Source organism: Prionailurus viverrinus, chromosome B2 (assembly GCF_022837055.1).
Source record: "Prionailurus viverrinus isolate Anna chromosome B2, UM_Priviv_1.0, whole genome shotgun sequence".
Taxonomy (NCBI): domain Eukaryota; kingdom Metazoa; phylum Chordata; class Mammalia; order Carnivora; family Felidae; genus Prionailurus; species Prionailurus viverrinus.
Genome location: NC_062565.1, coordinates 135,335,911 through 135,362,510, shown reverse-complemented (window position 1 = coordinate 135,362,510; position 26,600 = coordinate 135,335,911). Strand labels below are relative to the sequence as shown.

At 36.7% G+C, this 26,600-nt stretch overlaps 1 protein-coding gene and 1 non-coding gene across 2 annotated transcripts in view; one reads left to right on the top strand and one right to left on the bottom strand.

Moving 5' to 3' along the window:
* The window catches only part of PPIL4 (peptidylprolyl isomerase like 4), a 35,491-nt gene extending 13,140 nt beyond the window's left edge, over positions 1-22,351 (top strand). Inside the window, exons 8-13 of the mRNA XM_047859762.1 lie at positions 1,305-1,429; positions 3,602-3,668; positions 5,325-5,436; positions 9,666-9,762; positions 14,222-14,369; positions 20,594-22,351. Of these exons, the coding sequence (XP_047715718.1) occupies positions 1,305-1,429; positions 3,602-3,668; positions 5,325-5,436; positions 9,666-9,762; positions 14,222-14,369; positions 20,594-20,845 (801 nt within the window). The 3' untranslated portion in view covers positions 20,846-22,351. The remainder of the gene's footprint in view (positions 1-1,304; positions 1,430-3,601; positions 3,669-5,324; positions 5,437-9,665; positions 9,763-14,221; positions 14,370-20,593) is intronic.
* A 2,742-nt stretch (positions 22,352-25,093) lies between these two features.
* LOC125166897 (U6 spliceosomal RNA) lies at positions 25,094-25,195 on the bottom strand. The gene has a single exon (XR_007152604.1). It is a non-coding gene; the product is annotated as a U6 spliceosomal RNA (small nuclear RNA).
* Between the last annotated feature and the right edge of the window lie 1,405 nt (positions 25,196-26,600).

Here is a 26,600-nt window from a genome sequence, read left to right as displayed (position 1 = left end):
GAACTGTGATACCGTACTCAGTGCAGTAGTTGGTTGTGAAGTCGAGTTCATTTTGGTTGAAGTAGAAGATGATAGTGAGGGTGAGAGTAAAAAACAAGAAACACTCTCCCTGAATTATTGCTGCTCCATATCAAACAACAGTGCAGAAAGAATGGAGCATTACTAATGCAGAAAGCTAGTGTCAGTATGATCATATTTTTCAAAGGTCTAAAAACAAGCAAAACTAAATTATATTGCTTGGGGATGCATATTTATTTGAGAAAACTCTGAAGATACAGGAGAATGGCCAAAAAGGAAAACCAAAAAGCAGGATATTTGTTACTCTGGTGAGACAGAGTAATGGGATCAGGGACATTTTAGTTCTTTTTTTTTTTTTTTTTTAATGTTTATTTATTTTGAGAGAGAGAGAGAGAGAATGCAAGCAGGGGAAGGGCAGAGCCAGGGAGAGAGAGAAGGAGAGAGAGAATCCCAGGTAGGCTCCAGGCTACCAGTTCAGAGCCCAACATAGAGCTCAATCCCATGAACTGCGAGATCATGATCTGAGCCGAAATGAAGAGTCAAACTCCCAACCAACTGAGCCACCAAAGTGCCCAAAGGGACATTTTAGTTCTTAAGCTAGTTGGCATCGTGGGTGTCTTTTATTTTCATGCTCCATTCCTTAGATATACTTTGTATAATTCTTTTTTTAATATATGAAGTACTTGAAAAAAGAAAAACAGGAGATAAAATTGGGACTTTGAAGCCAGATAGATCTGGGCTCAAATCCCAACTCTGTTGCTTATTACTGGGTGGCCTTCAGTTAATTATTTAACATTCTTGAATTTTATTTTACTCATTTTTAAAATGGAAACCACACAGTTGTTTTAAGAATTGGCAGTAGTGTGTGTGAAGTGCGAAGCATGGTATTCACACAAAGTCAGACAAGTATTAGCTATTAATACAGTATAGTTTCAGATTTTGCAATCTTATTTAGATTTCTTTTCCTGAGCTTGTAGTTTCTTTCTTTCTTTTTCTTTTTCCTTTTTTTTGTTTTTTAAGTTTATTTATTTTGAGAAAGAGAGAGAGCACACAAGTGGGGAAGGGGCAGAGAGAAAGGGAGAAAGAGAATTCTAAGCAGGCTCTGTGTTGTCAGAACAGAGCCCAAAGCAGGGCTCAATCTCATGAGCCACACAGGTGCCCCTGAGCCTGTAATTTCAAATGTAAATTCAGTTGTTTAGGGAAATCAGCATTTTGGGCATACGTAGGGTAGTTAGAATAGAAACAACAAAGGAATTGATTTATATTTTTGTTTACTTACAATTTAGGTGGGAGACCTACCTGATGCAGATATTAAACCTCCAGAAAATGTGTTGTTTGTGTGTAAATTGAATCCAGTGACCACAGATGAAGATCTGGAGATAATATTCTCAAGATTTGGGCCAATAAGAAGGTAATCTCTAGAATTAGTGATTTTAGAAAAACTAGGTATTGGTGGTTTTCTAATGACATTTTTGGATGAATCTGTGAACTCTAGAATTTTGTACTGGTGAATTTTACAGATGACTCTTTTGCATAGCAGGGGAGAAAAAGATGTATTTATATGTGTATGTGTATATATAGAAATATACACACATAAATACACACACACATATATAATTGAATGATTCTCCCACTTCCAACAGACATTTTCAGTCTAAGACAGGAAGTGAATGGAACAATTTAGTTCTGTAGTATTCTCAGTAATCTTTAATATTTAACATACTTGTATAAGTTCTCGCTAGAATTACCAGCAATCTATGTCAAAATTAACTTTTTTCTTTTTTGAGTGGTCTCCACACCCACCATGGGTCTTGAACTCACAACCCTGAGGGCAGGAGTCGCATGCTTTACTGACTGAGCCAGCCAGGCACCCCTATGTCAAAATAAATTTGAATCTAAATTTTCCCAAATTTTTTTCTTTTGCTAATAATGCTTTCTTCCCCTGCATTGTTAATGTAAAAGTCTATGAAGCTAGTATTTCTGTGAGAAAGGGAAATATTCTTGAGGAAGGTCAATTACACAGTTGACCTGCATGGTCAACTGCAGGCTTGAACTGCATGGGGCCATTTAGACACAGATTTCTTTTGATAAACATAGTATAGTACTATAAATGTATATTCTCTTCCTTATTATTCTTAACATTTTCTTCTCTGTAGCTTACATTATTATAAGAATACAGTATATAATACATGTAACATACATAATATGTATTAATTGACTGTGTTATTAGTAGTTAAGTTCTGGGGGAGTCAAAAATTATATGCTTATTTTTTACTGCAGGGGAGGGGGCTGGGACCCCTAACCACCATGTTGTTCAAGGGTCAACTATAATTGATTAAAAAGTATTATTTTATGTTTAGAATTTCCTTTTAGGTTATGTTTTGGGGCTTTTTATTTGTTATTTTTGTTTTTGCCTATGAAATCATTCTTTATTCTTCCTATTGAAAGAAAAATCTTTCCATAAATGGCTACTCAACTTTATTCCTCCACGTACTTATGGTATGTCATATTTACAAAAAATACTCCTATATTGCTACTTTTTATTTTTGAGTTTTAGATATTATATACTGACTTCCTGCTGAGGCATATGAGGATTTACCTCTCTTCCTGCCCTCTCCATCTTCATTCATACCTCCTACTACTTTGATTGTGTCATAGTTTTGGTTAGATCATTATTCCATATTTACATTTTAATATATATAAATGTCATAACAGTTGATCCATATGGTATAATGTGATTACTTTTCCTTTGTCTCACAATGTTTTATTTCCCTATTCATTTCATTTCACGTTTTTAAAATGAGACTTATGATATGTGAGTAAAAGGGCAAGCCAGGTGATTTCAACTCCTCTTATTGGCCCTTTTACTTGATTGTTAAGATGGATTAATTCTATTTAATAGCTATAGTTATGAAGTTTAATTTGAGCTTGGTTTGTATTAAAATTCAAGGGCACACCTGGGTGGCTCAGTCAGTTAAGCGTCTGAATCTTGATTTCAGCTCAGGTCATGATCTCATAGTCATGAGATCAAGCCTGTTGGGCTCCGTGCTGAGCATGGAGCCCACCTGGGATTCTCTGTCTCCCTTTGCCCTCCCTTGCACACACGCGCGCTCCCTCTCTTTCTCAAGAAAATAAAAAAATAAAACCCTACAAAAGTATAAACTTATTAAACATGTACATGTGTATGAACTTACATACAGTAACATTGTATACTACAGTATACATTCTGCAGTATCATTGTATACTCTATAATTCATTTACATTTGGACTAGAAGTGAATAAAGACTTAAAGAGTTTTTTTTAGCATTAGTTTGCTTTTGGCATGGTAAAGTAAATACTGTTATTCTTTCTTCAGTGCATTAGGAATTTAGGTCAAGATTGGGCATTTAGAGTAGAATTTAGATAATTTAGTTACTACACTGGTGAACTACTTTTTTTGAATTGTTATTGAAGAAACTGGGAGAAATATAGTTCCATGAGTTTAACTTTGACTTTTAATAAATGGCGTATTTTGTTCTTCACTTTTGAAGAGTAAGAGTAAGTGCTTTTTTTTTAAAGTCACTTTTTCCAAACTTTCTTTCAGTTGTGAAGTTATCCGGGATTGGAAGACAGGAGAATCCCTTTGTTATGCTTTTATTGAATTTGAAAAGGTAGGTCATTATATAGATATATTAAGTTTATATTTATTTTGCTCTTATATAGTGTTAAAGTATGAAAAATTATAAAATTTTTCCAGTCTCTGAGATTAGAAAATTAATTTGCCCTTTAGGCACCCAAGAAAAATAATTTTATTATATCCTCTATTTAAATAAATACAACATCTGTTGGTGTTAATATATGTACCTTTAGTTTAGATTCAGGTACAGTCTGAGTTAGTGTATCTTTAAAACTTTAAAGTTTTAGGTAATGTCTTTCATGTTGTAGAAGTGATTTTTCAGCATTGTTTACATAGATCTGTAATTGAATAATAGAGAACTAGACTGAGTATAAAGTTCTAGGTGTCAATCTGAGCTCTGTCACTATTATATGATATTTGACAGTTTATCTGGAACTCTCATTTCTAGATATTACCCTCCTTATAAATAAAACCTGAATATTGGATTAGATGGTACCTTCTAGATCTATAATAATAATGATGAGAGCTTATGTTACTCAAATAGCTTTCTTTAAGCCAGGTGTTACACTACCTGATACGCATTTAATCCTTACAACTCTGTGAGAATAGGTACTGTCCTCCTTTTCCAAATAAGTAAGTGGAGACACATAGTGGTCATGTGACTTGATTAAAATTATGCCCCCAGTGATTGCCTACCATGTACCAGATGATGTTCTAAATGATATAGATACAAAGATGGCTAAAGCTTTGTATCCTCATGGAGTTTATGATCCATTTAATTCTTGACATACATGGTAAATAAATACGATTGTAACTAGGTTTTATTTTTTTGTCTGCTTCTCTGAATTGCCTGTAGTAAGTTGTGAGCAGACCAAAGGATACATTTCCAGGAATATAGGAGATAATTGATTAGTGCTGGGTTGAAATGCATCATTCCTAGTGTTCAGATGTCCGAAATGGAAATACGGGGTTTCAAAGTTGCTGACGGGAAGAATCCTTACATAACAAGGACCTTGGTATCTCAGGCCCACAGTCCATTATCCACACCATTGGGAATAGCTTTGTTTCTGATTTCAGGCTTTTCCAGAACTTAGGTAATTGTGTATGTGTGTGTGTACACACACCTGTGGACTGTGTCATACTCCTCTGGGTCAGCACTCCATAATCAATCACAATTTCTGGACAGAAATGAATGCATATTCATACCAAGTGGAATAAATTAAGTCCATAGTCTCCTGTTAGGAGACTGTTTTGTTGTCAAATGGATTTTAACACCGAATTTATAAAAACAACTTTGAAATTTCGGGATATTTTTGGGTTTTGAGTAAAAGGGGTTATGGACTTGGGGAACACAATTTGTAAATATATGTATGTCCACTACAGTCAGACTGCCTCAGCTCACGTCCTGGCTCTCACCTTTGCCAGCTGACCTTTGGCAACTTCTATGCCTTTCTAAACTGATGTTTTCTTTTTGAGAAAATGGAGATGATAGCAGGTAGTAGTTCCTCATACACTTGTTACCAGAGTTACCTGGGGTCACAGGCACAAAACATTTAACAGCATTTCGCGTGTAATAAGCTTGCAAATGTTAGTTTGGGTAAAAACAAACTTTTGTATTTTTAGTATTTGTTGAAGCTGCAGAAATCTTTTCCATAAAGATTTATGCTTGAGTTTTTATAATTACTCTCAGGAAGAAGATTGTGAGAAAGCATTCTTCAAAATGGACAATGTACTTATAGATGACAGAAGAATACATGTGGATTTTAGCCAGTCGGTTGCAAAGGTTAAATGGAAAGGAAAAGGTATGTTGGTTCATCCTCCTTTGTTTCTGTTCAGCGTGCCTGCTTGTGCGTGTGAGTGTGCTTGCGTGTATATCTCCTTTGACTTAGTGCTGCTCATTAGGAGAAATGTTCATTGATGTAACTTCTGCCATTTATGGTTTCATGTAGCTGCTATTGAGAATCTAAGATAAAGGGGAATGTATGTGTATTTTAAGCTGATGATGAACATATTTACTGGCTTTATATTATAAATTACTTTTAACCCATTTAAACCATTGCAGATATTTGCAAAATGATGGTTGTGGTAGCTTGGTTCTTTTAGATGCAAAACAGTTTTTTTTTTTGTTTTCGTTGTCATATGGTACAAAGTTGGAAAGGTCCATGAAAGGTGGTGTAAAAAACTCTCCTACTTCTGCACCTCATCTACCCCATTTCCCTTCCGAGAGGTAACCACTCTCACCTGTTTCTTTATTTTCCGCATACATTCTTTGAATATACATGCATATGTGTTTATTTTATGTTGAGAATTTTCTCTCAACGTGTTTTTTCCCCATATATATTTTATGTATATTTATAGGTTTCTCCTTTAAAAAAGGAAGTATATATATTTTATATGTATTATTTTCAACTTTAGAAAAGGATAAGGCAAATGGATGCAGGCTATACATACTGCCTTCATATCTTGCATTTTTCATTTAATAATACATCTAAGAGAGCAATTCATGTTAGTGTATAAAAGTGACATTCTCAGCAGCCGCAGTTTTCTATTGAGTGTATATATCATAATTTATTGGACTAGTTCTGTTAATGGACAGTGAAGTTTCTAATCTTTTGTTCTTCTGTTTTACTCTCCCTGTGCATATGACATTGTCCACATACGCATATATATATGTCAACTGAATTTCTGGTAGTAGCATGTCAAACTTAAGATTGAATGTCTGTATGCTAAAATAATGTAAGTTTTTGATTTTTGATGCAGTATTTTTAGAAGATTTTACTTTGACAGTTATTCACCACATCATGCTAAATTTTACTAGGAATTCCAGGATTACTTTCTTTTTCTATAAAACTTTTCTTTCTTTCCCATGATTTTTATGAATTCTTTTTTTTTTTTTTTCCAAATAAGAAAGAACACTACTTGAGAGTGATGTGCTCGTTTGTTTGGTAGGTCATGGTACCTTGTGGGAGTTCAGAAAAAGAAATGATCAATGTCCAAAATAGGTGAGGAAGGCCCACTGGAAGCTGTGTTCTCCATGGTGGGAGACAGTGACGGGTCAGGGTTCCTTATAGTGTTGGTTTCTCCCATGAAACTGTCGTGCTGGATTGCATGACTAGATTTGCACACTGCTCTCTATTTTCAGTGACTCGCGAAAACTAAACGCACTAAGGTGGCGTGTTTTTCACAGGTAGTAATTGCAGCTTTGTAAACAAAAGAATCAAATAACTGTATTCAAGAACTATAGAGGAGCTGTTGGCCTAATGCACTCTAGTTCTGGTCTAGAAGTAGCTCTTCTGTGGGGCTTTTTCCCCAAAGAGCTAATTTAATTTTAGCATTTGGGGTACGCGTGAAGCCAGTGTAATTACAGTTCCTCACCACAGAGAAATAACTTGAAGCACAATCTTGTGAAGTGATTTATTGAGAGTCACATAAACTGATGATATAAATAGGATTTAATTTAGTTTTTGTTTTTTTTTCCTCTCGATTCTTTTCCTAACATATCCACCCACTGAAAAAATGATACTGCCTTCCTGAGTGGTTTCAATGTAGTTTATTTACAGAGGACTTTTTTTTTTTAACTTTATTTATTTATTTTGAGACAGAGACAGTGCAAGTGGGGGAAGGGCAGTGAGAGAGGGAGAGAGAGAGAATCTGAAGAAGGCTCTGTACTGCCAGCGCAGAGCCTGATGTGGAGCTTGAGCCCACGAAGGCGTGAGATCATGACCTGAGCTGAAACCAAAAGTCAGATGCTTAACCAGCTGAGCCACCCAGATGCCCTTCCTATGTAACATTTTAGAAAAAAGTAAGTTCACTTTAAAGTCCTCTCTAAGGGGCGCCTGGGTGGCTCAGTCAGTTAAATGTCCCGCTCTTGGTTTCGGCTTGGGTCATGATCTCCCGGTTTGTGAGTTCAACCCTGGCATCAAGCTCTGTGCTGACAGTGTAGAGCCTGCTTGGGTTTCTCTCTCTCTGCCCCTCCCCTGCTTGCTTGTTCTCTCTCTCAAAATAAATAAATAAACCTTAAAAACTTAAAATAAAATAAAATGAAATGAAATGAAATAAAAAAATAAAATAAAATAAAATGCTATAGAGGAAGGCTCCTGGCTGGCTCATTGGTAGAACATGCAACTCTTGATTTTGGGGTCATGAGTTCAAGCCCCACATTGGGTGTACAGATTATTTAAAATAAAATCTTTTTCTTTTTTAATATTTTCTTATTTTTGAGAGAGAGAGAGAGAGAGAGTGCAAGCAGGGAGGTGCAGAGAGAGAGAGGGAGACACAGAATCTGAAGCAGGCTCCAGGCTCTGAGCTGTCGGCACAGAGCCTGATGCAGAGCTTGAACTTAAAACCTATGAGATCATGACCAGAGCCGAAGTCGGATGCTTAACTGACTGAGCCACCCAGACACCCCTAAAATAAACTCTTTAAAAAATAAAATAAAATGTCATATAGGAGACAGATGCTTTATTATTTTTTTTATTTATTTTTTTTTTTTGTGGTTTATTTTTTGTAACTGTTTGTAACTTTTTTTCCCCTTCCCTTCCCCCATGGTCTTCTGTTAAGTTTCTCAAGATCCACATGTGAGTGAAAAGGGAGACAGATGCTTTAGCTTCACATGCCATCACAAACATGTTTATTTGTTAACTGTAGTTAATTTTGAGATAGTTTTATGTATTATGGATTCGTATTTAATAAATTGAATATATACTCTATACCATTCACAGTGCTAAGTACTTTGTCTTATAGCTCTGTGAAATGTAGGTATTATTTTCGGCTTACAAATGAAAGGAATATAAATGAGTTTCAAAGAAGTGGCTGACCTAGGACCTTCCACTAGAGTCAGGATTTGACCACAGAACTTTTCACTTTAATCCATTGCTCTTTCCGTTATACCGTAACTGCCTCATCCATAGTGAAACTCCTGACAAGCACAGAATCTTTTGTCAGTGATGAAATGGTACCTGTTCATTGTAGTTATCAGTGTTGTAATGTGTGCAGTTGTCTATTTCATGTTCACGTGAAATATTGTGAAATGTTGTTTACTGGCCATTTTTGTTTCAAGAGTCTCTGGAATTACCAGGTAGATTCATTTTGTTTTTGATGCTTACTTCTTTTATTCCTATTTTCTCCTTTGTTTAAAGAACCTGATGATAGGTTGCATGTAGGATTCCCAATCAAAACACCTCTCTGTACCTGCAGTTTGCTTAACTTGTACGTTCAGTCTTGGCCCTTGTGTACGAAGCCCTCCCACTAGAAGCACTTCGTCATGGTAGTTGAGGGGATAGGAAAGGCAGGTTGGTCAGCAGGTCTAGGACTGAATCTCCATCTGGTAGGAGAGTAGGCTTGGGAGTCAAGGGGCTGCAGAGGATGATGCTCTTTCCCTGCCCTGCCACTGAAGGCCAGTCAAGATACAACGGTGGATCCTATTTTTCTGAAGGGATTGTTGATTTCATTTTTGGCACTCGGGAGGAATAAAGGTGCTCTTTAAGCAAGAAGTTGAAAGCAGACACAGTTTGTCTTTGGTGTTCTTGCCAACCCTCCCCTCTCACACCCTTTAGTGAATTTCTGTGTGGATCCTACTGTGCCCTATCTGCTTGGTGCTCTGTTGAGATTTTAGTCTGTCTCTTTTGACAGATCAGAGATCTTTAAAGCCTTACTTCTTCCAAGATAAGTCTCTCAGATCTCAGACTCCAGTCTCAAGCCATCAATTTCCTTTGGACCTAATTTTCTTATGGACTCAATGGTTCTCCTTAAACACTGCATTATTTCCCAGTGAAAGTATTCATTGTGTAATTTAGGATTGAAAGTTTGATGTTGTAATACTCTCATAAATTGTTAGGTGGCAGCATAGGGCTACCTAGCAAAATAGGTATCAGATTTCATTTAAAAACAGTAATGGAGAATGAATTACTAACCTTCAGTCGTGTATGCTCATGTTATACCTCTTATAAAATAATTTTTGTTCTTTGATAAATTAGGTGAGTTTTCTTACTAAATTCTTTTTTTCTTTTTTTTTTTTTTTTTTAATAAATAGGTGGGAAATACACCAAGAGTGATTTCAAGGAGTATGAAAAGGAACAGGATAAACCATCTAATTTAGTTTTGAAAGATAAAGTAAAGCCCAAGCAGGAGTATCCTTCACAAGAACCAACTGGTGGATTTAGACCATCTACTCTGTGTAGAGTACTATGTGATATGGTATAAGTCATAAAGTCTGTAGAAGACAAGGTTCCTGAATCCAGATGGTTTGTGAAGACATCGTTTAGTTTATTGTTAATATTTTTTCACCATCTTACATATACTTTTCCCTTTTTGGTATTTTCTCTATTTTATGGAGTTTACAGTTCAAAGAGATCTTTAGCCTAATTCTTTTCCCTCCTTACTCTTAGGTTAAGGTTAACACTTATTCTGAAATCTTCAGGTAAGATTTGTATTTTCTGTATATAATTGTAATGTTTTCAGTTCCCCATAGTCAGAAATTTTCTTCATATAGTTTAGCTAAATTCTTGGTGTTAACCTTCCTTGTAATGTTTAACTTCTTTGGAGATGGTAAATGTGTAGATTAACAAAATCCTTTTGTTATTTTATATGATTAGGTTGCTTCTTTCTGCTTAGTACATTGTCAGTCTAGCAACAAATATTTATTTGGCTCATACTGTAAGCAAGAGTTGATTTTTATAGGATTAAAAAGAAATTCATTGACTTGACCATTTAATTTAAGTTTTTTGAGGTTTTAGGTTGAGAAAAAAAAATCAGAGACATACTGCTTACATTATGTCATTTCAGTTTTTTCATTGATATTCTCATTATAAATCTATCACTCTACACATTGCAAAAGTTATTTCTTTTGTGATTCTTTCTGGTAAATGGTTTCTTTGTTTCCTAATTTCTGTTAGTAGTTTAGGGATTCTCTTTTCCCACACTGCCTTAGACATTTCCTTTTCAAGTATTCATCAAAGAAAGATGAATATCAGGTTGACTTGTTATATACTCATTTAAAAAAATGTGTTGACTGTCTACAATACATGAAACATTGTAAGGTGTAACAGCTGGATAAAGCTGAAATACACTGACATAATCAACATGAGGAGAGGCTTTCACATGCATACACGGCAAACAGTAAGCTAAGTTCCAGTCTAAAAAGGTGAATATTAGAGGAGATATGATTGAAATATTAAAATCATAAAAGGTGTGGATGGAATACACTTGAGATTTATTTAACAAATCTTTGAAATTAAATTTAGACTTATTAGTAACTGCAGCTGGAAGAAGGGAAGTGGGTAGGACAAATAAAAGGAAGTATAGGCATAGAGTATAAAGTACAGGGAGGTGTCTTTCCCTCATAGAGGTAAGTAGGTCAGGCTGCAAAGAAAGAATAGTATTAAAATGTTTTAAATTTAAGATGATAGATTACTGAAAGTTAAGAAAGGAAACCAGGTATGTTTGAGAATAAATCTGTAGCCCAGTGCTCTCCAGTAGAATTTTCTACAGTGCTGGAAAATATCTCCACCATCCAGTATGGCTAGTAACCACATGTGGTTTTTTGAGCATGTGAAATGGACTGAGGAACTGTAAAGTTTGTTGAATTTTAATTAATTTAAACAACCACATTTGACTAGTATTGAAAAATGCTTGCCTTCAGTCTTTTGAAATTGATGGAGAAGACAGACATGTCCTGATGTAAACCAATGTTAATCATTCTCAAACAGAATATTGAACAAGAAAAAGGAAATTCTTGAGTCTGACCAAATACGGTGGTCTTTATGTTGTTGGTAGTTGATAGATTTCATTTCAGCAAGGCATTTATAATCTCAGGTAAAATATTAGATTGGTAGAACATGTGTTTATAATATGTAAGAGATAAAAAACAAAAAGTATAACATGGAAGAGATATATTGTCCTCATTCTATATTATATGTTATTTTGTTACTATGGCAAGGAAAGGAGATTTAGAGGACAATGTAATAATCTGGTAAGTTTTTTTTATAGTAAGTTTTAAGTTACAAAGTCATGGTGGAGATACACTTTAATGGATCTTGAGAAAAAAGAAATTGCTGTAAATTACACTACTACTAAGAAGATTAAAAAATAGAACAAAAGGAAAGGCAAGTTTAACTTAGGGTAGATCTCGGGGAAGTAACTGTGGAAAAGAAGACGGGAGATCTCAAATTTGTGTTTAACTGGAAAGATTTGGCATCTACAAGTGTTGACTATAGTAGTGAGCAGAAGATAGTAGCTAAGCAAGGGAAAAGAGATGTGACAAACGTCACATCTGGTGGTATAATAAATAATCTACAGATACTTATTTGGCATCTGATGTATACTAAGCAGTAAAACATAGCCCCTGCCCTTATAGAACCTTACGTTTTATTGTTGGAGAGGGGGGATGAACAGACCTTAAATAATTACCATGGATCAAATATAAATATGTCTGTAGTGTTGCTAAGAAGTGCGTTTGTGGGATATGGGACTTGTAGAGGCAAGGAGTCAGGGAACACCCTCGGGTAACACTAAGAGAAATGACAAAAGCTGCAACTTGAATGTGAGGAGAGGAGGGCTGAGGTGGGATGCTGTTTTCTCTAACTTGATCCATCATTTCAGAAATACAGTTTATATCTGGACCCACCACAATCCAAGGATAGCCATTCACGCGCACACATAATTGAAACAGAAATGCAATGGTATTTTTCCGAGGCTCCGTATACTCTTTTCTGTTCTACATTATTACAAAGTGCTGGCCGTGACCCACTAAGTGGATTTTGCTCCCCATTGACAGGTTACAGTCAGCAGTTTGAAAACCGCTGCTTAAAGCATTTTGGACAGAGGGAGCGGCATGTGTAAAGCAACACAGTGAGGTGAAATGCTGGGCACGGGCTACCAAATTTGTACCTGAAAAAAGAGAGGCTCCAGAAGCTACTCTGGAAACTGTGACCTACTATAAAGGAGCAAAGAAGTTAGAGATGATGGAGTAACGTAGTGGATAGTGCAGGCTGATTAGCCATCGCAGCCATCTTGTGAAACCCAGAGGGTGCAGCCTTTTCCTGTTGCATCTTCTGTAGAAGTGAGACGTCCCTGAGGAAAGCGCAGAGCTGCGGCAGCGTGAGGCCAGACCTGAAACTCGAGTCCTGAGGGAAGTGTGTCTGCGATTTACTCTAGTCCCACCTGCCACTAAAATTGCTCTGCATGTGGGCCTTCTTCAGAAGAGTTTTTTTTTTTTAAACCACTATTCTGACACTTGTTAGCCTACTTCAAATTCTATTAGAATTTGAGGTTATTTTCAATAGAGGTTGTAATAGTTTTACATTTTCTCTTATTCTAAGATGTAATAGTACATTAGAAAAAAATACTTATCTCTGTATTAAAATACATTATCATAATTTTTATAACACGTTTATGTGAAATTAAAACAAGATTCATTCATGTATATAAATATTGAATCACCATGTTGTACACCCGAAACTAATACAATATTGTATGTCAACCACACTTCAACTAAAAAAAAGAAAAAAAGATTCACTCACAGTTTACCACCTAGAAAAATGATGCTTTTTCTCGTTCCTTTCAAGTCTTCATCTTTTATGCTTTGTAAAGTTAACGATTACCATATGGTATAGACAGTATTTCAGTCTCTTTTCACTTTTAATTTTTCATAAACACCTTCCCAGGTTTTTTCATTGCATTCATTTATCATTGCTGGTATCTTTCTTTGCAATAATCCATCATGTTGAAGTTCTACAATATATTGAAGACTATCTTCATTACTATGCTTTATGTTGCTGTCAGTTTGTTATTAAAAATAATCATTATATATGTCTTTGTTCACTTAACTTATTTTAATTTTTTATAAATTCTTACTGTAATTTAAATATGGTAGTTGTGGGTGCCAGCGTGGTTCAGTCGGTGAAGCATCCGGTTAAGCTCCAGTCATGATCTCACAGTTAGTTGGTGGGTTTGAGCCCCGCATCAGGCTCTGTGCTGAGCGCTCAGAGCCTGGAGCCTGCTTCAGATTCTGTGTCTCCCTCTCTCTCTGCCCCTTCCCTGGTCATACCCTTTCTCTCTCTCTAAAATAAATAGACATTAAATAATAATAAAATAAAATAAAATATTGTTGCTCTGCATTGCTAAATTTCCTCCTATAGGGTTGAACTAATTAGTACTTCAAAGGAAGAGTCTCCTGAACGTACCTTTTGTCTTATGTAGCTCCTCTGCCATTGGGGTTTGTAATGCCTTCTTTTTTTTTCCAATGAAACATGTGCCTCCTTTTCTAAGTTTAAGTTTTTTCATTATTGACAAATAGGTTTCCTTATTTTTTGCTACTTATATTTTATTTGTGGATACATGTTTTTTGCCCACCTACTTGCCGATTGTTAATTGCTTATTTAAGGTCAGGGTTCTTTCCATTTTCCCTGACTATGTAATGAAAGAAAATAGGAGTTAGTTTTGTATTAGAAATAAACTCTATGCTTGTGAGATGCTTTTCGCTTTAAAAAGTTGCCTTTAGCCTCATGGCCTCCTTTGTTTACCAGATTCTTACGTTTTGATGTATTATCAGTGTCAGTTCTCACATCTGTCCTTAACCAGCTGCTGCAGTGTGAAATACGATCTTGTACTAGACGAGCAAGCAGAGGATCCGAAATCAAGTCACTCCCACACAAGTAAGAAACACAAGAAGAAAACTCGTCACTGCTCTGAAGAAAAAGAAGATGAGGACTATATGCCGATCAAAAATACTAATCAGGTACTTCGAGTGTCCGGCCTTAGCTGCAGGGGGGTAACCATTTTATCCCTCTGTACATTACATCTTAGCGACATAAGTTAGGGACTAAGCACATAGATCTGGACAGGGTGCATATGTTCTAACCCCAATGGTTTCATTGGGGTTAATGAACTTTAATTGTCAAGAACATATATCACAAATGATAAAAGGTTGTTTTCAAAGTAGCTTAGTGTATCATTTAGTTCCATATTGCAAAACAAGTGTGATTTCCATACATGTGGACACTAATTCCCATCAGTGTGGTTATGCTGAAAAAGTGCTCATTTATCATTTTCATTTATTACCAAGTGTTACGTATAGTACCGGTAGCTGTTGAGGTTTTCAGGCCTGTGGAACATTTATGCGTTTCTATATTGTGTATCTGAAATAAAAACAGCACTCATAATTAACCACGTGAGGACTTCTCAGCCAGGCCCTGGTTGATGCAGAGATTTTAGTAGGCAAAGGTGAGAAGGGAGAAAATTCAAGATGGTAAGAAGGTCAAGCAAAAATGCAGAGGAGAGATGTGTATGGTTGGCAAAGTAAGGGATTGGCTTCGGAAAAACTAGGTGTACATTTCGGCACGGCTGTTCGTTGATGTGGCCTCCACAAGTTAGTGAGCTCTCTGAGCTACAGTTTCCTCCTCTGTGAAATTGAGATTATATTTACCTTATAGGTATGTTGTTGAGATTAAGTGAAGGAAAACGTGGGTGCACACATTTTCTACACTGGGTATTATTACTTTTACTGTTACAGTCAAATTAGTGTGTTTTAAATCACTTGGAATAGTTTCTGTGGTAAGGCCATTAACTAGATTGATATTTCAGTTTGTTTCTTTTCGATGTTTAGGGATTGCTTAAATTTTTTTTGTTTGTTTTTTAGTTTTAAAAATCACTTGTATGGTTCCAAAGTAAAATCTATAAAGTGGTATAAACGGAGAACCTGTCCCCTTCCCTGTCCCCTGTCCCCTTCTGCCCCCAAGGTAACCATTTAATGTGCTTCATGGGTTGTTCTTCATTTTTTTTTATAAATTTTTTTAAAAATTTTTTTTTTCAACGTTTATTTATTTTTGGGACAGAGAGAGACAGAGCATGAACGGGGGAGGGGCAGAGAGAGAGGGAGACACAGAATCGGAAACAGGCTCCAGGCTCCGAGCCATCAGCCCAGAGCCCGACGCGGGGCTCGAACTCACAGACCGCGAGATTGTGACCTGGCTGAAGTCAGACGCTTAACCGACTGCGCCACCCAGGCGCCCCTGTTCTTCATTTTTTAAAAATTTCAGCAGACACGTATTTTACATATATTCTTAGTTTCCTGTATTCTAGGTAGCATATATTCCTACTTCTTGCTATTATCTTGTGTATCTTTTTCCATAGCCTTTCTGCTGTTTAAAGATTGCCATCATTCATGACCTGCCCTCACTTTTCAAGTTACACCTTCACTCAGTTACTCAATCCTCCAAATAATAGGCACATGAATCCGTAATAGCTAACATCTTGTGTGCTTACGGTGTGCGGTGGGTGCGATTTTCCCCATCTCACAGCAGAGAAAGTGAAAACTGGAGAGGTTAAGCGGCTTGCCTGGTTTTGTACCACTGATAAGTAAGAGAAGCACAGTGTAAACCTGGACGTGTACTCCTAACCACTCTGCTGCTGCTCTTATCTGGAATATATTCGTGGCCTAAATTTCCTCTCCTAAATTCTATTGCTATGCTAATATAGTTTGTCCCCTAGTATAATAATCCAGTGTGACCTAATGGAACATCTCCGTCTTCTTATTAATGTCTGTACTCTATCAGTTTAGCCTAAGACCACCCCAATCTTTTAAAATGGCGGCTGCGTCCCGTTTCTGTGAATATTTAGCAGATTTGCCACTAAAACTCCTTGGTCTCTACCCCTGCTTCCTCCTACCACCACACTCACCATGTGTCCTTTTAGCTGCAGTTTCTCATCTTGCACTTGTACATGGAATCTGGAATCAGTGAAATCAGGCCTGAGATATACTTTGGTGTATTTGAAATCATCAGAGGTCCAAAAAATCCAAAAGCTGGCCACATTTTAATTAAGTCTGTGATTCCCTCTTCTTTTTTTTTTTTTTATTTAAAAAAAAATTTTTTTTTTCAACGTTTATTTATTTTTGGGACAGAGAGAGACAGAGCATGAACGGGGGAGGGGCAGAGAGAGAGGGAGACACAGAATCGGGAACAGGCTCCAGGCTCTGAGCCATCAGCCCAGAGCCTGACTCGGGGCTCGAACTCCCGGACCGCGAGATCGTGACCTGGCTGAAGTCGGACGCTTAACCGACTGCGCCACCCAAGCGCCCATCCCTCTTCTTTTTGCAAATCGTTTTTATCCTCTCTTTGATTACTTAAAACTTTATAACAGCAAATACTTTTGTTTTTTGGCAAGGAGTAAAAGGCATCAAGTAGTTTTGGGGGGAATGTTGTTAGTATCTTTCAAATAATTTTAAGTCCATTGGTAATTATAAAATTGTTAAATTCGGGGCGCCTGGGTGGCTCTGTCGGTTGAGCGTCCGACTTCGGCTCAGGTCATGATCTCACAGTCCGTGAGTTCGAGCCCAGCGTCGGGCTCTGTGCTGACAGTTCAGAGCCAGGAGCCTGTGTCTTCCTCTCTCTCTGACCCTCCCCTGTTCATGCTCTGTCTCTCTCTGTCTCAAAAATAAATAAACGTTAAAAAAAAAAAAGTTAAAAAACATAAAATTGTTAAATTCTAAATAATAATCTCCTAACTTTATTTCTCCCCTCAAAGTATATTAAAGCAAATGTTTTTGTATTTTGTACTTGGTTATTTTTTTTCAGTGTATTTATTTATTTAGAGACAGAGAGCGTGGGAGGGGCAGAGAAAGGGGGAAAGAGAACAGACTCCACACAGTCAGTGCAGAGCACAACACAGGGCTTTATCTCACGAATGTGAGACCATGACGCGAGCTGAAATCAAGGGTCAGACACTTAAATGACTGAGCCACCCAGGCACCCCTGATTTTGTACTTGATTTAGTATACTAATCAAATTTTCTCTTATTTTTTCTTATACTAATTTTCTCTTATTTTTTTTTCCAGTTAAATAGCATCTGTATTTAAGATTTTAGTGGGCCAGATTTTTTTTGTATTATTCTGATCTTTATCCTTTTGAGTTCAGTCTCAAAAATATAATCACTAAAGGGAATTTTCAGTGGTAGATTATTTTCAGGTATAGCTCAGATTTTCCTATTTATTGGTATTTTGCTTGGTAAGCCTAGTTCCCTAAGAATGTTTTAACTTATTTCTTGAAGTTCTTTGTTTTTTGTTAAGTGACAGACTTACTATTGAATTCGAAAACTTCTCTGTTTAATTTTTTCACCTCGTGTCTTTATTCCAAAGGTGGTTACTATGTTGTTGAGGTTTGGGCTTTACTGGGGTTCCAGGAAGTGAGTTCTCGGCTGTGGGTTTTGCCTTGCTGAGAAGTATTCATTCTGGCTGTCAGTCCTCTGTGGCTTTTAAGGTGTTTATTATTCTTATAATTTGGGACTCTATTTTTACTGTCATTTTAATCATTTAGTATTATTTTAGTGATTTAGATTTAACTAAACCTTTGATTGAGTCCTAAAGACCTGAGCAAGCATGGCTCTTAGTTTAGATTTTCTTGGACTGCTTTACATGAAATCATTGGATAGGTTAAGGTTTAAATTGGCCACTTAAAAAAATAAATAGGACTTTTTAATGGTGTTTTTTCTTTCCTTTTTAGCCACATGCTAGTTTTATCATTTTGTCTTATGTCTTAAGTGTATAAATTGATAGAATGTTTTCTTAAGATTTTTTTTTTTTTGAATGTTTATGTATTTTTGGAGAGAGAGAGCAGGGGAGCGGCAGAGAGACAGGGGGCAGAGGATCCAAAGCAGGCTCTGCACTGACAGCAGAGAGCCCGATGCAGGGCTCGAACTCAGGAACCATGAGATCATGACCTGAGCCAAAGTTGGGCGCTTAGCTGATTGAGCCACCCAGGCACCCATAAAATGATATAATTTTTTATAGTCTGTACTGGAAAGACTTAGAGCTCATCGAATTAATTTCTCTTACTTTAGATATAAAGTTCCTGACCCCACAGGCCTGTGAGCCTTTTGAGTTTAATCAGAGAGCTAGAACTTTAACATTATTTTGATTCAGTCAGGTATGAGGTTTTTTTTTCATTATTCTGTACCACCCCCTTTTCAATTTTATATGTCAAGTTACTGATCAATTAAATAATAATCTCCAACCTGTATAGATCTCTTGAGTCTCAATTTCTTTATTTCTAGAATGAGGGTAATATTGTGCCCCCAAAGCACTTAGCACTGTGCTAGCACATACATACTTAAAGGATCTGTTCTAAAATGACTTCATCCAGCCACCTGAAGTTTCTCTTTTATGCACACAGTGCTGATTTCTTCCTTGCTCTTTGGTTTTCACTTCCACTCTGTGCATTAGCCTTCCTGCAGCCAATCCACAGCCAAACCCACTCACTCTTTGAGGTTCATCTCCAGTCCTAACTTCTCTATGAAACCTCCCCTGATAAATCTAACCTCAAGATTATTTGTTTGACACATCTCCTAAATGGCAGGGACCATTTGAACCGAGAGCTGCCTGACTTCAAAGCTTGTGTAGCTTTGCAAGTAGGAGAGGTTTTAAGGCTTCTGTCCATTTCACATTTTCAGCTTCCTCAATTTTTTCAAAAAATTAAGTACTGTGTAGTCTTTTATCTCTTTCTCTGTTATTTTAAACACTCAAAGCATTTAATTGCCTATTTGTATAATTGCTGAGGACTTTAAAGAGTTACGCATCAGCTAAGCAGTCTCTTCATCTTAAAAGTTGATTGTCTCAACCAATACAAGAATTAAGTGTACAGACAGAATAGTACATAGGTATTTACATTTTGTATATGTTACAGGAAGCACCAAAAAATTCTTTGATCCGGGGCTGTCATGTTTTGCTAGGAAACAGTTGGTAAAGGGTTAAACCACATAGTCATTCTTCTATCTTGGGGACTCTTTTAGAATGACAAGACCTATTGGGATTGTGTGGGAAATTATGAATTAGTTTATAATGTTGTATTCCACAAACACTGATTATAACAATCATGTTAGATCTGTTTTCACATATGACAATCTCCATGCCGGGTGTCATGTACAGTATCTGGACAGTGTATGGAATAATTATGAATCTTCGCTTACAACCCAGTCCTTAACTATGGGTATTCATCACTCTAGATTTTAAATCTTGATATTTATCTTTACTATAATGTCTGTGGTGATAGAGTTGGGACCCTTGGGAGCTCAATCCTTAGGATTTTGCCTTTCCTCTGAGAGAAATCTGTTAAGGAAGTTGGATTTTATGAACTTATCTCTTGAAAGAGCATTGGCTCTGGTCTCTTTAGATTTCAGCTATTTGCTGAGATACTCACTTTAATTAGGGGTAGAACACAAGCAGAAAGAGAATTGTTTTAAGTAACCCTCTTCTGTGTGTGGAAATTACTACTGTTAATTACTAAGAATGGAATTTAATGTACCTACTCTATTGTCTGTCTTAAGGGCAGTGGAATTTTCCATTGTTTCTTAGCTCATTTTAAGGATATATATAAATAAATGATTTTTAATAAAAACATACATCAGTGTAGTGTAAACAAGGAAAATTTATTTGAAGATTTGGAGAGGAGCTGTTATAAAATAAACCCTTGAAAAATAATGAGACCAAAGTATGCAGGATCTATTTTCCTTTTGGACTGACTGACTTGTCTAAAACCTCTCCTGGCTATCTCTTCTTTTAGGGGTAAAAGTAGGGCTTTTAGGGGAATTTTAGTAATTCCATTGCCGATCACTTGGGAGTGAAGAAGGGGGAGGTAGAAAGGTGACCAGCCACAACCAGAGTTCTTGGTGTCGCGATTTTCTCTAAAGACTTGTTCTGTTTTCAGCTGGATGATTTCAATTCTTGGTTTTGGATCTGATCCTTTAGTTCAGCTGAAATAGTAGATACAAAGCAATGAGATCGATAGGAAAAATGGTTTTAAGTCTCTTTGTGAATTATTTTTGCTTTCTGATTTACAAGATTCTGGGCATTAGTGGTAGTGTTCCAGTCTGAGCTGGTATAGCTGCTCGCTGAGTTTTATTAATTGACAGTGACTACAGGATGATTCTTCTACTCATTCACCTGTAACTATCTCTCCATTCCTTTGACAGGATATCTACAGGGAAATGGGGTTTGGTCACTATGAAGAAGAGGAAAGCTGTTGGGAGAAACAAAAGAGTGAAAAGAGAGACCGACCTCAAAACCGAAGTCGTAGCCGATCTCGAGAAAGGGACGGCCACTACAGTAACAGTCACAAAGCCAAATACCAAACAGACCCCTACGAAAGAGAACGGAGTAAAAAGAGAGACCGAAGCAGGAGTCCCAGGAAATCCAAAGATAAAGAAAAATCCAAGTACAGATGAAAGACAGAGAATCAGACATGGGTGGCTAATGTATTTACTGTTGTCTAACTTGGAGCACCAGGTACTCAGATATTGTGTCAAAGCGTCAGAGACTCTGCTTGTTATTTTTTTTTTCACACTAGGGTTATGGCCCTTTTCGATTAATACTGATTGTAAAGGGCACAGAAAGACAATAAAAAGTTGAACATTTTCTTTGTATACTTTTGTACACTAATTTTATTGTTATACATAAATAGTGGTCTTCATTTTTCAAGTCTTCCACATTTTTCACTCTTCTCTTTTTTAAATGAAGTATTTCATACCTACAAAAATTCACAGATGTGTATATATAAGGTATAAAGAATAGTAAATATTTGTGTGCCCATGAGCCAGCTCAAGAAGTAGAGTATCACCTGCATTTTAGAAACCCTCTGTGTGTTCTCTCCTCAAGTGATGATTATTCTGAATTTTCTATTTGTCATTCTCCCGCTTGTTATAGTTTTACAACATATGGATGTATTCGTAAATAAAATGTTAAGTTTTATATGTTTTTGAATTTTATATAAATAGCATAATGTATGTTTACTTCTGTGACTTGCTTTTTTCAGCTTAGTATATTTTGAGAGTCATTCATTTTTATTGCTTTATAGTGTTGTATCAATAGACCACAATTTACCCATTCTTCTGTTAGTGGACATTTGGGGTTGGTTTGTGTGTTTTTGTTTTTGCTGTTGCAAACAGTGCCGCTGTGACCATTCTGTATACAGGAGAGAGATCGCTTGCTCACGCAGTATGGAAATCCTCGTCTTTGCAAGATAATGCCAAGTTACATTCTACAGTGGCCGAACCAGTTTACACCCCGACGCGCGTTATGTGACTTACCTTTGTTTCGCATTCTCTCCAACACTTCTTAGTTTCTCGCTTTTCAATTTTGTCAATTTAGTGGACGCTTAGTGGTATCTTCTTGTGCCTTCCAGCAAGAAGACTGCTATTATTCTTATGTTTGTTCTAATATATGTAACTTGTTCTCTTTCTCTGGCTGCTTTTAAGGTTTTCTCACTGCTGTTAAGAAATTTGATTATGATGTGCTTGGTGTAGTTTTTTCATCATTCTTCTGCTTGGGCTGTTTACCTGAGGGTTTATGGTTTTCACCAGGTTGGAAAATTTGGGGCTATTATTTATTCAGTTACTTTTTGCTGTTTCCCCTCCTCTCAGCCCTCTCCTAAGACTCCCGATTACTTGTATGTTAGGCTGTTTGAAGTTGTTGCACGTTACACGGATGCTCCATTTGGGTTAAGTCTTCTTCTCTGTTCCGTATTGAATAGTTTCCATTGTTATGTCCTCACATTCATTAATCTTTTCTCCTGAAGTATCTAATCTTCTCTTAATCCCACCCAGTGTAGTATTCACCTCAGACATTATTTTTAATTTTAGAAGTTCCGTTTGGGTCTTTTTTATATCCCCCATGCCTCTCCTTAACATGCTTATGCTTTCCTCCTTTTTTTTTTTTTTTTTTTTTTTTTTTTTTAAACACCCAGAGTACGTTAATAATAGCTGTTCTAATGTACTTGGCCATTCTACCTGTATCGTTTCTGGTCTGTTTCTATTGATTGATTTTTTTCCCCACCCATTATTGAGTTGTAATTTACTTTGTATCCCTGGTAATTTTTGGATTTTACGTTGTTGTGCACTAGAGGTTTTGTATTCCTTTAAATATGTTGAGCTTTTTCTGGAACATAATGAAGTTACTTGGAAACAGTCTGATCCTTTCATAGCTTGCTTTTAAGCTTAATGAGCCACTAGGGCTAATTTGGCTCACCACGGGAGTAAACCCTTCTGAATACTCTCCACTATGCTTTGTCTTTTATGAGATTTCCCCTCTCTGGCTATGGGAACAAGAACTATTTTGAGCCCTATATGAACTCCCAAATTGTGCTGCCTGTTCTTTTCTGGTGGCTCTTTCCCACCTTTGGGTAGCTTCCTCATGTGCATACACTTGATTAGTATTCAGCTGAAGACTCAGGCAAACCCTCTGTAGATCTGGAACTCTCCCTTTGTAGTTTCCCCTCTTTCCAATTCTCTGCCCTACAAACTTTATCTTGGCTCTCCTGCATTCTGTGCCCATGGAGACTCCCTATCACCACGCTGTAGTGTGGACACTGTGCGGTAACCTCAGACAATTATTGGACTTGCCTTGTTCTTCTCTCAAGAGTCACTGTCTTGCACTGGCTGTTGTCCAGTGTCTGAAAAACTTTGTAGTATATTTTCTGTACAGGCTTTTAGTTGTTTAACGTGGGGAAGGCAAATTCTGCTCCTGTCACTGCTTTCTGGCCGGAGTAGAAATCTCAGTGTTTAAATTTGCATTTCCTAAATGCTGACAAGGTTGAGTATCTTTTCATATGTATTATAGTCATTCTTGATTGCTTTCTGTGAAAAGTTTCACATGTCTTTTGCCCATTTTATGTGAAGTTGTCTTTTTATTACAGATTTCTTTGAGGAGTTTTTCTTATGGATTCTGGATACTAATCCATTTTTACTATTTGATGTTGTAAACATTTTTTCTCAGTTTGTGGCGTATTTTCTCACCTTTGTATTGATATGCTTGGAAGAGCACAAGTTGTAAATGTCCCCTCAACTTTGTAATATAAAAAATTTCAGGAGTGCCTGGGTGGCTCAGTCAGTTAAGCATCTGACTTTGGCTCAGGTCATGATCTTGTGGTTTGTGAGTTCAGGCCCTGCATCAGGATCTCTGCTGTCAGCACAGAGCCTGCTTCGGATCCTCTGTCTCTCTCTGTATCTATACCCCTCCCCCACTAGCACACTATCTCTCAAAAATATTTAAAAGATTTAAAAAAATTTTTCATATAAACACAAAAACAATGAACATCTATAAACCTTCCATCCAGATTTAACAATAACAACTTGTTGATCCAATTTGAAAGTAAATTGAAAACATGATGAACTTTAACCTTTCAGTATTTCACCATGCATTTCTTAAAAAGCAAGTGTCCTATATAACCACTATATTATTATCACATTTAAGAAAATTAACAATAAGGGCACTTGACTGACCCAGTCTATGGAGCGTGAGACTCTTGATTTTGGGGTCATGAGTTGGAGTCTCATGTTGCGTACAGAGAAACGAAAAGTAACAATAATCCCAGAATAAATAACATATAGTCTACATTTGAATTTCCCTGAATATCTCAAGAATGTCATTTTTAGGTATTGATTTGTTTTTAATCCCAGACTCAACATTCATGCATCCCATCTTGTTCTCGTCATTTTATTCTCTTAATCTAGAAGAGTTTCTTATCCATCCTTCCCGCCTCAAATGACATTGACTTTTTGAAGAGTTCAGGCCAGAATATTTCTTAGAGTGTTTCAGATTCTGGGGTGTCTTCTAACTCTTCTCTATTTCCCGTAAACTAGAAGTTATGTCTAAATGTTTGATTAGAATTAGGTTATATATTTTGGGCAGAAATTTTTAAGTTGAATGTCAAATTTATTAGCCTTTCTCTGTGTGTTTTGTGTTTTTTATATTTTGTTCAAGAAGTCCTTAATAAAGATATTCTCCTATATTCTAAAAGTTGTAAATAAAGCTTTGTTTTTTATATTTAAATCTTTAATCCACATTGTATGTGTGTATGTGTATGGTGTGATATAGCAAAAAAAATCTTTTTTTTTTTTAACATATGGATGTAGCCAGTTGTCCAAAACATTAGTGAATAGATCATGTATATTCCCTGTTGATCTTCTATCAGGTAAGTTTCCATATATGTGTGGATTTTGTTTCATGGGCTCTCTCTTCCATTGGTTTACTGTTTATCCCTCCACCAATACCACACATCAATATTTCTATGGCAATAGAAAGTATTTAAGCAACTCCCCCCCCCCCCCGACCTGTTTTATTAAAAATGCCTCTGCCCTTTGTTTTGTGCAATTTTGAAATCAATTTTCCTGGTTTCCCAAAGAATTCTTTTAGGATTTTAATTGCATTTGCATTCAAACTTTTGTGGAAAAAAACAACAATCATAATATTGAATTTTCCTATTCATAAAATAGCTCATCTCTCCAGTTAGTTCTTGAACCTCTTAGAATTTTCCTTACAAAGCTTTTGCACTCCTTTTGTTAGATTTACTCCTAGTTTCCATATATTTTATAAGATTCTATTCTTTTATAAATTTGTTTCCTGACCTAAGAGGTCACACGTGCCTTTCAACTTTTAATTTTGATATAATTTTAGACTTACAGAAACAGTACAAAAAGGAAAATATGGAATACTGCTCATTTTCATGTCACCCTTGTGCAGGGGACGTGCTAATCTCTTTATAGTTCTAATTCCAGTGTATGTGCTTCTGAAGTGAGCACACAAGTTATGTTTTAGGTTACTGCCCTTCTGTGCAGTCATTTTACTAAAGCCTTATATTTAAAACTTATCTCCAGGGTTTTTTCGTTTTGTTTTGTTTTTGGTCTTTAATGTAGACAATAATGTTACCTGCAAATACATTGTATTTTCTTTCCCGGTTCCTATTTTTAAAAAAAAATTTTTTTTTTTTCAACGTTTATTTATTTTTGGGACAGAGAGAGACAGAGCATGAATGGGGGAGGGGCAGAGAGAGAGGGAGACATAGAATCGGAAACAGGCTCCAGGCTCTGAGCCATCGGCCCAGAGCCTGACGCGGGGCTCGATCTCCTGGACCGAGAGATCATGACCTGGTTGAAGTTGGACGTTTAACCGACTGCGCCACCCAGGCGCCCCATTTCCCTGTTCCTATTTTTAAAATTATTTTTAAAAATATGTATACCGGAAAACCCTGGATTGCAAGTAACTTATTCAGCGAGTGTTCTGCAAGACGAGCAAACATTTTTAATTCTAACTTGATAAACGAGTGATGTCTTGCAATACCAGCAGTATGTGATGCCTAATGTCACGTGATCACAACCGAACCAATGGTTCTTGAATTCTCTTTGATAAACAAGTGTTTGGGATTATAAGCATGTTTCCAGAATGAATTATGCTTGCAAACCAAGGTTTTACTGTATACTTTTATTTTTTTTTAATTTTTTTTAATGTTTATTATTTGAGAGAGAGAGAGAGAGCAAGCAGGGGAGGGGCAGAGAGAGAGGGAGACAAAGAATCAGAAGCAAGCTCCAGGCTCAACTACCAGCACAGAGCCCTACGTGGGGCTCCAACCCACAGACTGCGAGATCATGACCTGAGCCGAAGTCGGCCACCCAACCGACTGAGCCCCCCAGGCACCCCTACTGTATACTTATTTGTAGTAGTGATGTTCTTTTAGTGTTTGCTGGCTAAAATTTCTAGTACAGGGGGGCCCAGGAGGCTCAGTCAGTTGAGTGTCAGTCTCTTGATTTTGGTTCAGGTCATGATCTCATGCTTCATGAGTTCAAGCCCAGCAGTGGGCTCATGCTAACAGTGTGGAGCCTGCTTGGGATTCTCTCTCTCTCCCCGTCTCTCTACCCTCCTGCTCTCTCTTTCTGTCTCTCTCTCTCAAAATAAATAAATAAAAACTTAAAAAAAATAAAATTTCTAGTATAGTGATGAAGTTGGCCTCTAATTTTCTTTTTTTGTATTGCTCTTGTCTGACTTTGATGTCCAGCTTATGGAATAAATTAGTGAGTGTTCTCTCTCTCTTTTCTTATTCTCTTCAAAGAGAAGTAAAAGATTGAAATTATCCATTCCTTGAAAATTGGGTAGAGCTTGCCTATGATGTTATCTGAACTTTGTATTTCCTTTGTGGAAAAAGTCCTTCAC